This window comes from Alexandromys fortis, unplaced genomic scaffold, assembly GCF_014885135.2.
Source record: "Alexandromys fortis isolate MF-2015 unplaced genomic scaffold, M_Fortis_MF-2015_v1.1 scaffold_2_26212498_36691700, whole genome shotgun sequence".
Classification (NCBI taxonomy): domain Eukaryota; kingdom Metazoa; phylum Chordata; class Mammalia; order Rodentia; family Cricetidae; genus Alexandromys; species Alexandromys fortis.
Window position 1 is genome coordinate 5,049,563 of NW_026067931.1, and position 13,728 is coordinate 5,063,290.

At 44.2% G+C, this 13,728-nt stretch overlaps 1 protein-coding gene across 1 annotated transcript; it reads left to right on the plus strand.

Annotated features, from left to right (window-relative positions):
• The first annotated feature begins 341 nt into the window (after positions 1 to 341).
• Positions 342 to 13,480, plus strand: Srsf12 (serine and arginine rich splicing factor 12). Its single transcript, XM_050145476.1, has 5 exons — positions 342 to 446; positions 7,202 to 7,306; positions 8,218 to 8,321; positions 8,484 to 8,625; positions 11,124 to 13,480. The coding sequence occupies exons 1-5, from the start codon at positions 382 to 384 to the stop codon at positions 11,491 to 11,493; spliced, it is 786 nt and encodes a 261-aa protein (XP_050001433.1). The 5' UTR covers positions 342 to 381; the 3' UTR covers positions 11,494 to 13,480.
• The last annotated feature ends 248 nt before the right edge of the window (positions 13,481 to 13,728 follow it).

The window sequence follows — 13,728 nt, forward strand, 5'->3', positions numbered from 1 at the left end:
CTGCGGGCCTTCACACTTAAAGCCGTAGTACTGTAGCTGTTCTTCCCTACTCGTGTGTGTACATTCCTTCTCCGTTGAGGATGGAGTTGATCTCTTCAGGGAAACGCTGAGGCTACGCTTGCATGCTCGTAATAGGGGCCCTGTCCCTTACTCATGACTCTTTCGAAGTCCTATCTGGGATCTTTTCTGGGACTGCTTGGGTGAGGCATGTCTCCCGGTCTGGATCGGTGGATATCGGGTCTGTTCCCGAGCGGCCGAGACAGTGTCCAGGTTGATGCTGGCGCGGCCGCTCAGGCCCCGCGCCCCCAGCCCGCGTCTGCGGCTGCGCGGCCGGCCCGGGAGGGGGCGCGGCGGGCGGCTGGGAGCGGGGCCGCGAGCGGCATGTCTCGCTACACCAGGCCCCCCAACACCTCCCTGTTCGTCAGGAACGTCGCCGACGCCACTAGGTGAGCCAAGACGGGACCCCGCGGGAGTACGGGTCGGGGCGGAGGAGTGTCTGGGTGCGGGCTGGGTGGTGGGCTGTCGCATGCCGGCCGGGTGCCTCGGTGCCCGGCTGCAGGCTGTCGGGGTGCCATCCGGGTGTCGGGGTACCAGTTGGGTGTTGGCGTGCTGGCCGGGTGTTGGAGTCATGGACAGGTGTCGGTGTACCGAACTACGGGGTGTACGGGTGTTGGGGTGCTGACCAGGTGTTGGGGTGCTGTCATGATGACAGGATGCTGGCCGAGGTGCAGGCTGTGGTGGCAGTGCTTGCTCAGGCCCTGTTGTCACTGCGTCCTGCAGACGCCGCCCACTAACCTTCCGGAGTAACTGGGGCTGTCTCATCTCAGGATGCGCACCTTAGGCCTTGCAATTTTCTCTGCGCTGTTCAGGCAGTGCTGACGGCCCAAATTTAATATACGAGGCCAGCCTGGTCTACAAAGCGAGCTCCAGGACAGCCAAAGCTTTTACACAGAGAAACCCTGTCTCGAAAAGCCAACACACACGCGCACACAGACACACACACAGACACACACACAGACACACGTATGACTAGTCGATTATCTGATGTATATTTTTCTTGTTTTTCTTTGAGTGCTGGAGACAGTCTTAGCCCTTCATCTTGGTTAAGTTGTCAGTTTCAATCCTGGGAGTCTGTCTCCTGCAGCCCTCATTGAAAATTCTGTCTAGAGGATTGTCAAACATAGAGCTTAAGAAATGCCCTTTTTCATAGAGCACTTTTTCCTTTAATAGGAGTAGGAGGAAATGGGAGAGGTGACATTAAAAGACACCTTAATTTCACTGGAATCACTTAATCCCTCTTTCTAGTTCTACCATCTTGTCCACTTAAGGAAAAGTTGAAGTTCAAAGGTTTTAACCTTTGTGCCTGGACCCAAACAGGCACAAAACTATGCATTTCTTCACATGTTGGTTTCTGGAGTAATCATGACATAAGTTTTGATTTGTTAAGAGAGGGTCTCCATCTAGTCCAGGGTGGCCTCAAATTCCCTACATAGGCTAAAATGACCTTGAACTTCTCATCCTTCTGCCTCCACCTCCCTCCCAAGTACTAGGATCACCGGTGTGCACCACCACTAAGCTGATAATATTTAGGGATATTAAGTGCTTCAAATTTGATCACTATAAATATATGTGCCACAACTATAGACTGTTCATTAATAGAATTTTAAGATGCCTGTGTTTTATGGTTCTTTTCTTACCCTGTTTATCAATACATTGTTACATAGAGAAGCAGAATTTAATATTTGGGTAGGCTTAAAAAAATCTCATACTTAGACAACTTGGACAATTAGCGCCAGGTCTTCGTGGCATGTTTAAAAAAGAAACCCCAGATATTTCCAATTCAGACAGCCCCAAGAGCTATGCAGGTGACTGAGGCTGCCAGTTTACAAGGCATAGTAGAATGGTTGGACCGCAGCAAATGAGTATGCACCATCTAACGGGGAGGTCATGTTGCTACCTCCCCCCCCCCCAATTCTAGAGACTCTAACCCAGGGCTGTGTGCATGCTGGGCTCCCTACTGAGCTATAGTTACTGGGACATCGCTTCAGCAACCAGGATTTGGGCTTTCCCTCTTCCTGCGTCAACCTCTGCCCTAGCTGTGATTACAAGCATATGCCGCTACCACCCCCAATTTGCCCTGCCTCATCTTACTATCAAGAGAAGTTAGAAGAGGGCACCAGATCCCATTACAGATGGTTGTGAGCCACCATGTGGTTACTGGGAATTGAACTCAGGACCTTTGGAAGAGCAGGCAGTGCTCTTAACAACTGAGCCATCTCTCCAGGCATACATGCAGACAGAATACTGAGAATACTGTATACATAATAAATAAATCTTAAAAAAAAGAGAAGTTAGGAACCTGGATTTTTGTGTATATTGAACTAGCTTTTAAAACATCACTATTATTAAGTTGTATAAGGGGCTAGCAAGATGCCTCCATGAGTAGAGATGCCTGCCTCCAAGCCTGAGGATCTGAGTTCTAGCCCTGGGGGCTACATAGTGGAAGAAGAGAACAACCCCCTCGAGTTGTCCTCCGACCTCACATAAGCCACATGCACACACACCACGCTAAAGATGCATTCAGTTGAATAATGTGGAGTCTCATCTCTGTAGATTTAGAAGCTCTAAAATAGTGGACATTTCATATTTCTATAATGCTTCAACATTGTGCATTCTGAATAAAACACATCTGGCCTGGAGGTGCAGTTCAGCAGATTGCTTGCCTTACATTCGTGAGGCCTTGGGTTCTGTCCCCAGCACCACAAAGTAAAAAAAAAAAAAAAAAAAAAAAAAAAAACCCATGTCTTCATGTGACTACGAACCTTGGATCCAGGTAACCCTCCCCCGAGTGCTGAAACTGATAATTGAGAGTTACTAATTCTATTTTCTGTTCTTTCATCACTTTTTAGCCCGACACTGGGGAGGTAATCAAAACTGAGATTGTTTTGTATCAAGAGAATAATAGTTTCTCGTTTTTGTTAAATACCCACTGTGTGACAAGTGCCAGGTGAAAAACTTAGAATAAGTCAGAGATGGCCCAGTAGGATCAAATACCTGTGGCCAAGCCTGACAGCCCGCCCGCGTTCAGTCCCCAGGGCAAACAAGGCAGGAGAGCTGACTGCTTCGTGCTATTGTTCGACCTCCACATGAACACTGTGGCATCTGTGCCCAACACATACACACATGCAGAGAGTAAATGTCACTTTTAAAAGCTTCACATATGTCATCTTATTTAGCTTTTGCCATCCCGAATGCCTTAATTGGGGTTAACACTGCTGGGATGAAACACCATGACCAAAGCAACTGAGGAAGAAAAGGGCTTATTTAGTTTATGCGTCCACGTCACACAATGCATCATCAAAGGACGCCAAGGCAGGAGCCCAAACAGGGCAGGAACCTAGGATAGAAACTGATCATGAGGAGGTTGCTGCTTACTGACCTGCTCCACAGGGCTCCCTCAACCTTCTTATAGAACCCAGGACTACAAGCCCAGGAGTGGCACCACCCACAATGGACTGGGCCCTCCCACATCAATCACTAATTAAGAAAATGCCCTACAGTCTTCCCACAGCTTGATCTTATGGAGGCATTTTCTCGGTTGAGGCTTCCGCCTCTCTAGCTTGTTCAGGCTGACATACTGCAAGCCGGTACACTGTGTGTATGTTTACATTTTATTTCAGATTTTAGAGACAGAGTTTCTCTATGAGGCCAAGAGAAGGCACGAGGAGCAGAGGCCCACACATCTGCATACTCAGTAATCCCAGAAAGTACTAAAACGGAAGTCATAATAGATATGCAAAGGACGTGTAGGGTAAAAGAGAGGAAAATATACAAAGAAAATGTAAATAATAAATTGTTTTAAATGAAGAGATGTGACATGACATTATGAGACAAGGGACATCCAGAGATGCTGCCGAGTTCATTTTCTGCTGGCATCTACTCCTGGGCATGCAGCCGACCAATGAGAGTAGTTTGTTTCCCCAGTGAGACTCCTTTGGAGGAAATGGAATTTTCATTTGCAAGTGATCATCAAATTGGAGATTGCTTTGGGTTAGGAATGGGGACCTGTGTCCACGTCTCCTCGGTTCTTGGACCCCAGACTCATGCAGACCAGTGCCAGGCTCTGTGCGTGCTGTGTCTTCATTCTCTGTGAATTCGCAAGTGTCTCCACGGTAAGATGGAGTCCTTTGGGTGTATGCCCAGAGTGCTACAGCTAGATCTTGACATAGGTCGATTCTCAGCTTCCAGGGGAATCACAGGCTGATCTCCATAGCGGCTGCACTAGTTTGCATTCCAATCTGCAGTGACTAAGAGCTCCCTTTCTGGTGACTCTTCTCCAGCATCTGGGGTCATTTTTTTTTTAAGCTTGGCCATTTTGACTGGTGTAATATGAAATCTCAAAGCTATTTTAATTTGCAGTTTCCTGATGGCTAGGGATGTTGAACATTCCTTAAGATGTTTCTCAGCCATTTGTGTTTCATCTTTTGACTAATCCCTGTTTAGTTCTGTACCCCATTTTTTAATTGTGTTATTTGTTTCCTTGGTGTTTAAGGTCTTTTTTTTATTCCTTTGTATATTATATATAGTTGACAAATCTTTTTCCCATTCTGTAGGCTGCCTCTTCACTGGAATGATGGTGTCCTTTGCTGTACAGAAGTTGCTTTGTGTAATGAGGTCCCATTTGTCAGTTATTGGTACTAATGCCTGCTATGTGGATCCCTTTTCAGAAAATTCCTTCTTGTTCCTATAAGAGCTATTATATTACAATTCTCTCCTCCATCAATTCAGGGTATCAGGTCTTCTGTTGAGACCCTTGGTCCATTTTGAGTTGAGTTTTGCACAGGGTAAGAGATATGGGTCTAGTTTCATTCTTCCACTCAGTAACTTCCATTCATTTTCATTCAATCTAGCTTAACCGGCACCGTTTGTTGAAGGTGTTGTCTTTTCTTCAGTGTGTATTTTTGGCCTCTTTGTCAAAACTCAGGTGTTTATAGGTGGATGGACTTAATTTCTGGGTTCTCGTTTTCAGGAAAAGGCACTCCATGTGCAATCCTGACAACCTGAGTTTGATCCCCAGATTCCACCGCTGTTACTGATATTCCATCACTGTTACTGATAACAACTCCTTCCATTCACTGGGACCAGAAGCTGTGCAGTCACCTTGGAGTCTCCCTCTCTGCATTGTTTTTTTTTTTTTTTTTTTTTTTTTAAAGCTCTCTTCTTTCTTCAGGACCATGCATGCTTAGAACTTAAGGCTGAGCCTCTGTGAGCTCTCTCAGGCTGTGTGTGACAGTGATTGATGACAGACAGGCGTGTGATTCCATCTCCATCACTTACTAGCTCAATGACATTACAGACAGACTAATCTGTCTGTAAACAGCCAGAGTTGTGGGAATTAAGTCATATTCAGACAAACAGCTTCTTGTGTGTGTAACTGTCAGCTAGCACAACTAGACATGTGCCTCCAGTTAAACTGTGGCTCCACAAAGAGAAATAATGCTGTTGTCAAGGTTCAAAGGAAATGCCAATTCTCCAAACTCCAAAAAGCAGTCCAAATATCCAGAAATGAGCTCAGCATGGATGATAGGAGGAGTTCCCCATCCACAGATCCCCTCCAGCTCACAGGTTTCCCTCCTCCAAAGCTGCTCACTTTCCTTATAACCCTGCTATTCTTATTATGTTCCCTCTAGACTCTGCTCCTCTCGCCCTTTTCTCTACCCCCTATCCCCTGCTATTCCCCTCTCTCACAGATAGTCCTGGTCATGTCCATCCTGCTGGTCACTGATGTGGGAGGGTCTTCTGTCTTTGTATTACTTTCATTGGTTAATAAAGAAACTGCCTTGGCCCTTTGGTAGGACAGCAGCTTAGATAGGTGGAGTAGACAGAACAGGATGCTGGGTAGAAGGCAGTGAGGCAGTCGTGAGGAAGCTCCGGCCCAAGATGGACATAGGTTAGAATCTTCCCGGTAAGCCACCACCTTGTGGTGCTACATACATTAATAGAAATGGGTTAATCAAGATATGAGAGCCAAGAAGAGGCTAGATATAATGGGCCAGGCAGTGTTTAAAAGAATACAGTTTGTGTGTTGTTATTTTGGGTGTAAAGCTAGCCATGCGGGAGCTGGGCAGGACAAAAAGCAGGCCTGCTTGCCTCTTCACTACAGGTCATGTCCACTCTACTTCTCTCTCTCTCTCTCTCTCTCTCTCTCTCTCTCTCTCTCTCTCTCACTGTCTCAGTGTCTCTCTGTCTCTCTCTGCTTTTTCTTAAGTAAGCCCTGTGCCTATAATGGTAGAAGACATAAGAAGGTTCAAAATATCATTAGCTATAAGAATAAAGTAGTTAACTTTGCTTTATTGTATATGGGAAGAACACACATTTTTTTGTTGTTGTTGTTAAAGTCCAAGAAATAATTCTGAGACTGCTTTAGATTCTAATTTCTTGCTTTCTGAAAACAAAATTCAAATAAACATGAAGTTATAGTGAGACAAGAATGCATTCTTAAATGAACATCAAGTCTTGTGATGGGAGTAACTTTCAAGAGTGGATGTGCTGGGCCAGGCCTTTTGAAATTAAGTTTAACAACCACACGAAATGTTTGTAAAAATACAGACTCCCAGGTCCCTCATCCAGACTTCCTGGATTAGGGTCTCCAAGAAAGAAAGGACTCAGAGGAGTTTTTTTTTTTTTTCCTTTTAAAGCCTTGGGTGAAACTAGGCTTGATGGTGCAACCTGCAGTCCTAGCACTTGGGGAACTAAGGCAGAAGGACTGTTAGTTCAAGGCCAGCCTGGTCCATATAGCAAGGCTTGGTTCCCTCACCCACAAAGAGAAAGAAATGTGGGTAACTGTTATAAGAGACAGCTGTAAATATTGAAGTTTAGACAATATACTTTCATTTTCCTTTTTGTTTTTGTTTTTTTTTTTTTTTTACTTTTATTGGTGTGTGGGCCTCTCTCTGTGTTCTATTCCTCCTCTTCTCTCTCCGTGCTTAAAGAGTAAAAGGCAACTTGCAGATAATGATTCTTTTTCCACCATGTGGGCTTAAGGTTTTGAACTCCGATCTTTAGGCTGAGCTACTCAGCCTTTACCCAGTGAGCTGGGCCGGACGATACACTTTGTTTCGAAAGTTTCAGTTGGATTTCTGTAGGCCAAGTGTTATTCAGCCTATTTATATTTACTTGCCTTGTTTCTGTACCGCTCCAGGCCCGAGGACCTACGCCGGGAGTTTGGTCGGTACGGCCCCATAGTGGACGTTTACATCCCACTCGACTTCTACACTCGCCGCCCCCGCGGGTTCGCCTACGTTCAATATCCTCTACTGTACGTGCGCATGCAGACGCGCTTCATAATGTGCTTATCCGCATAGTGTTTAGGGATGGACGTTAGGAGATCAACATTGTCTTATTAAATGTGTTTTTTTCTTTATCTCAGAAACTCTACAACAGTCCGCAGTAGCTGGACAGTGCCTCCACCCCCAGTCCCCCATCGCCTTACCCCCCTCTCCACGCCCCTTCCCCCAGTCTGGACCAGCTTGTTAGCCAGACTCCAACCATAAGCGATGGGAGAGACTGGTGGCCAGCGTCCCCTTTGGTATGGTAATGGGCGCTTCATGTAGCCATTTGTGCCAGGTTTCTTTGAGACCTCAACGGTTTCCTGTTACTTTATACTTACACCTAACTAGTAGCACATAGGGGACTGTTGAAAGTTGTAGGTTCAGAGGTGGGCACCACCCTCAAAGGGCCAAGGTCATCTTTTGTCTTAGCTTGCTTTTGTTATTGCAGTTCTGTTTATAATGAGTCATTTCTCTTACATTTCATAACTAGACTTTTAGCGATAGAGGACTTTTACTTGCAGAATAAAAGCTTCTGCGTGCTGATATTTTCAGTGAAAACCTGATAAATCCTTTCTCCGAAAAGGGGGTTAAGCCCTAAACAGTTTATTTTATTTCTTGATTTTATAATGTCAGCTAATTTGAGATTAATTTCTTTCCTCACATTTCAAATTATGCTGCTAATTGTATCTGCTATTCTGTTCTTGTATTCATGCTTCTAAATCACAAGAGCGCATCTGTTTTCATAATAAAACAGAACAGCTTTTCTGGTTATTCATATTGGAGCCAGAACTTGGTTTTCTTGTCGATTGAATTTCACATGTAAATAATACCCAGAAACAGTTTCGTTTACCGTCTGATGTCCAAAGTGTCCTTAACAGCTGCTCATGTTTGAAGATGTTCGAGATGCTGAAGATGCACTCTATAACCTCAATAGGAAGTGGGTCTGTGGCCGGCAAATCGAGATACAGTTTGCCCAAGGTGATCGCAAAAGTAAGTGTAAAGGACCCTTAGCTCTCCATGACAGAGCCAAGCTGTTACTGTTTCCGAGTGTCAGCAACAGTAGCGTGTCACTTAAAGGTCTTCAGAAAACGAGCGGCAGGGACTGTGGTTTTCAGGGGTAAACTGTTAGGAACCTTGTTCTTCATGTTCTAGCACCCGGGCAAATGAAGTCGAAGGAACGCCACCTGTGCTCCCCGAGTGACCACAGGAGATCCAGAAGCCCCAGCCAGAGGAGGTCTCGAAGTCGAAGTTCATCGTGGGGCAGAGACCGGAGGCGCTCAGACAGCCTGAAAGAGTGAGCACTGAGAGCAACAGCACACAGCTTCATTTTTCCCTTTTTCTAGGAAATATTTTAAAGAATTACTAGGGCGGGTGGGGGAGGGAGGTACTTAGATGATGATTTTGTTTAATATGGACAAACAAATTTCTGTAGAAAGACATGCTCTTCCCGATCACATCTGGGTTCTGTTTGTTTTCCTGGGCTGTGGGCTTGAACTCAGGACCTGGCAGATGCTCGCAGGTGCTCTGCTGGACCTCTACACTGGCTCTGGGGCTGTATTCCCAGCACCCCCTGATTTGTAGACTTTTAGCTTTAGGCAGGGTCTTGTTATTGTTGTTTTGGTTGTTTGTATTACAGGTACATGTTTATGGATGTGTGTGCACTGTGTGCATGTGCGTATGCATGCATGTTAGAGGCTTATTCCCAAGTGTCTATTTATTTATTTATTTATTTATTTATTTATTTATTTATTTATTTATCTTTTTAGCTTTTGAGACAGGGTTTCTCTGTGTTGCTTTGGAACCTGTTCTGGAACTTGCTCTATAGACCAGGCTGGCCTTGAACTCACAGAGATCCCCCTACCTCTGCCTCCCACGTGCTGGGATTAAAGTGATACGCCACCACTACCTGGCTCAGGTGTCTTTCTTGATCACTCTCTACCTTGGTTTTTGGTAACAGGGTCTATCACTTAACCTGAAGCTCATGCTTCAGGCTAGACTGACTGTCCAGTGAACTGAAGTCCACCTCTCTCTACCCCATTACATCCCCCATTGCTGGGTTCACAGATGTGCACCAGTGCCTCCTAACTGTTTAAAGATGCTATATAATCCAAGTTTTTTGTCCCTTAAGTCCCAGCCAGTTCAGTAGCTTTGAACTCTGAGGCTTGTGACTCAACTTTTGCTTATGTTGATTATTCTCTAATGCTTTCAGAGGATGGTTTTGCTTTGCTTTTGATAGAGAGCATTGCTGTGCAGCCAAGGCTGGTCTGGAACTTGAGATCCTTCTGCCTCAGTCTCTTGGAATGCTGTCACAATAGGCATTTCCTATCATGCTAACTCGTACAGCAGTTTTTGCTTTTACAAGCATTATTTGTAAACTTTTAATAATTGTTTTCTTTCTTTCCTTATTTATAAGGTTTTTTTCTTCCAATTTTTATGCCTGTTAACAGTTGTTTAACCCAGCAGGGTGTTGGGTGCATGTCTGTAATTCCAGCACTTGGGAGGTTGAACAGGATAATATAGGACTTTTTTTTTTTTTTTTTTTTAGAACTAAGGCATATGATATAGTGTCACAAGGTAAAAATGTTTTGAGCATCTATTCTAGTATAACAGATATTACAGACTTGTTATGTATGTTTGAGTCAAAAGCATGAATGATAAAATTAGAATTATTTCTTTTAGGCTAGAGGTGTAGTTTGGTGGTAGAGTATTTGCCTAGCAAACACAAGGCCCCAGGTTGTAGGCCAAGTGCTGCCAAAAAAAAGTGTCTTGTCATTAATCTATTAAAACATAATGAACATAATGTATAAATCAGACTTCCCATCATGACGACAAACACTCCAAAGAAGTACTTAAGAAGGAAAGATTTATCTTGCTCAGAGTTTCAGAGGGTCCAGCCCATGGGAGGCTAGATCCATTGCCGTGGGCCTGATGTGAGGCACACTATTGTACCCAGTGACCTTATTGTGCAGGTTGCTCAATTCGTGGCAAACAGTAAGCCGGGAATAGAACAGGTGATAAGAAACAGCTGTTGCCAGGCAGTAGCACAACACGCCTTTAATACCAGCACTTGGGAGGCCAAGGCAAATGGATCCCTGAGTTTACAACCAGTCTGGTCTACAAAGCAAGTTCTTGGACAGCCAGGGCTACACAGAGAAACCCTGTTTCAAAAGGGAGAGAGAGAGAGAGAGAGAGAGAGAGAGAGAGAGAGAGAGAGAGAGAGAGAGAGAGAGAGAGAGAGAGAGGAGAAAAGAAAGTAAGCAGGCTTTTCAATTGGCTGTCCACAGTGATTTAGTGGAAAGGCGTCTCCCCTCCTACCTCACACCTCCTGATAACTCCATACACTGTGAGTCCATCAGGGACCAACCCACTGATTAGGTCAGATCCCTCAGAATCTAGTCACACACCCAAAGTCTACTGCCTGGCAATCAGGCCCCTAATACTTGAGTCTGGGGAGGATTTATTATTTCTTTTTCTTTTTATCCATATGGGTCTTTTACTTGCATGTATGTCTGTGCCTCACGTTTATGCAACGCTTTGAGAGTTCAGAAGGTGCCAGATCCCCCGGAACTGCAGTTTACAGCAGTTGTGTGTGACTGACCACATGAGTGCTAGGACTCAAATCCAGATCCTCTGGAAGAACAGCAAATGCGTTTAACCCCTGAGTCATCCTGACAGCCCCGTGGGGTGTATTTCCTATTCGAACCATAGCACTATGAAGCCCGTCAGAAAGTGCTGTCTCTCAGACTGTTGCCTTGTGTAAAGTACACGCTCTAATATTACACGTGCTTTCAGGTCTCGACACAGGCGATCTTCCTACAGTCAGTCTAAATCCCGCTCCAAATCACTACCAAGGCAGTCTACCTCAGCAAGGCAGTCGAGAACACCGAGGAGGAATTCTGGATCTAGAGGCCGGTCAAGATCCAAGTCCTTACCGAAAAGGTCCAAGTCAATAGAAAAATCAGAGTCACGCTCACCCCCAAAGCAGACTGGCTCAGGAGCAAAAGCCAGACCACATGGACGGCACTGTGATTCCATCGCGAGATCCCCATGCAAGTCTCCCAGAGGGTACACCAGCTCTGGAACCAAGACACAGACAGCAAAGCATTCTCACTTTCCGTCGCACTCCAGATCGCGGGGTTACCACCATAAAAACAGTTGGTGAACAGCCGCTTCCCGAAGAGCCACCGCACTCTGCTATGAGTTATTAGACCTCGTTGTGGCTAAAATTCCTCAAGGCTTATAGAAATGGGAACTGGTGTTAGTTACCTTGGCCATGTGGAAGGAATACAATTGCCCTAGCTTTGACTAATAAGTATTTGATCTCAATTTAAGGGCTCACCCACAAGTCACCATGGCCACCACTGCGTAGGCTGTACTTGGTTCATGTTGTAGCAAGGGGGTACTTCCCAAAGGAAAGAGGCTAGATGGAACCAGTATAAAAATTCTACTTAGATATGAAATACTATCAATAATATTCTTTACAAAAGTATTTTTTACTCTAAAACACTTTTCACATAAAAAGTAATTGTGATTATATGTAATTGCATAGGCCAGACTTAAACCGTTTGACACCTGTGTCTTTCTTGTGACTTCTGTTTAAACTTGGGCCAATTCTTGGTAGGCATAGTTCAAATTACAGCATTCTGAAATCTCAAAAGAAAAAAAATCTATATAGATTCTGCAGCGGTTCAAAAGATAGTTAAAAGATGTTTAAAAGATAAAGAACCGTTCATTGTTTTTGAATGCAGCAGCATAGACCAGTTGGCATGAAATGATATCCATGTTTGCTGAAAATACGAAAACAAAGCTGGGTATGGTGGCACATGCCTGCAATCCCACGCTTGGGAGATGAGGTCGGAGGGTCAATCCACCATGGACTGGGCTACACGAGACCCTGTCTAGAAATAAATAAACAGATGCTTTTTAAAAAGGGGAAACCATTTTAGAAGTACTAGATTTTGAATGGTTTGCGAATACTCTAAAAACTATGGTGTGGAACACTCAGAATCCACAAATACTCATATTAAGCCTTACGTAGTTGAAGTACAGTACATTTTGTATAAATTCACATTTATACCATTATTTCTATATAGCTATTTTCATCTGCATTTTTCTTTTTAGAGCTCTAGTTCAATATCCTAATTATATACAAAGTCTTTTTAAAAGAAAAGAATTAAACACATAGTACATTATATTAAGAAATGCTAGCCAATGAGATGGCTCGGTGAGTAAATCCACTCACCATCCACACCTGGCCACCCGAGTGCAAGCTGGGCAACTTGAGTTCAGTTCCTGAACCCACTCAGAAGTGGAAGAGAACTGGCTCCTGCAAAGTATCTCTGACTTCCACACTGTGCAATGGCCTGTGTGTGCACGCACACACACACACACACACACACACATAAATGTATGCAAAAACTTTAAGTTCAAAACTATACCTTCAAACCAGACATGTAGTACACGTACATGCCTGCCATCCTAGGACTTGGGAAGCCGAGGCAGGGCCGAGGCAGGAACTTGAGACCAGCCTGGGAAACACTGAGATCCATCACACACACATATACACACACATACACATACAAAGAAAAAGGTCTTCATAAAAACAGCTTCTAGGTGAGGCATTTGACTTTTCCATTATGCTACTCTACATCTTAAAAACCAAATAACTTTGTTGACAGTTACTGCTTTTGTAGTTGTTATTACTTAGAATTTCTTTTACCATGTCATTGAGGTTTACATTTCAGAGGGTTTGGCAGATTTGTAATAGAATGGTTTGCATCTGATTGTCATAGGAGATATGTTTACAGATTAGCTTTGTTGAACCACATTGCTGAAACACACTGTCAGCCCTTACAGCTAATATGTATGCCTGGAATACCTAAGAAACCTGTCTTACATTTTCAGTATTTGGAGCTATGTTGCTTCTATTAATTTCCAGTATAGAGTTCTATAGTCTTTGCATTTTAAATCCTTTATGTGAGAAAAACTTCACAAAATAATTTGTACATTGGTGATACTTGGAGAAGTAACGCAAATTAATGTATATTATACTCTCTGGATATATTTTGTCTATTTAACCATAGCAACATTTATTTATTTCCAAACTTCACTCTGATGTTCCTCTGTAATAAAGCGATTATAAAAGCCTGGGAGACTGTTGGAAGCTTGAGGAGTTTGAAGTTATCCTGGCCCGTGCGTGTGTATACGCTGTCCTCTTCAATAGTGGCACATGTAAAGCCTTGGCTTCCTCAATCCCAGCACCGCAGGGGTGGGAGCAGGGAGCCGAGAAACTCCCTGTACTTCTGTGTTGTCTTTACCCTCACAGATCCTTTTGTCAAGGGACCATTACCTCAAGGGTGCACGACTTTTCTTGGGGAAACTTGAGCAAACTTGTAGT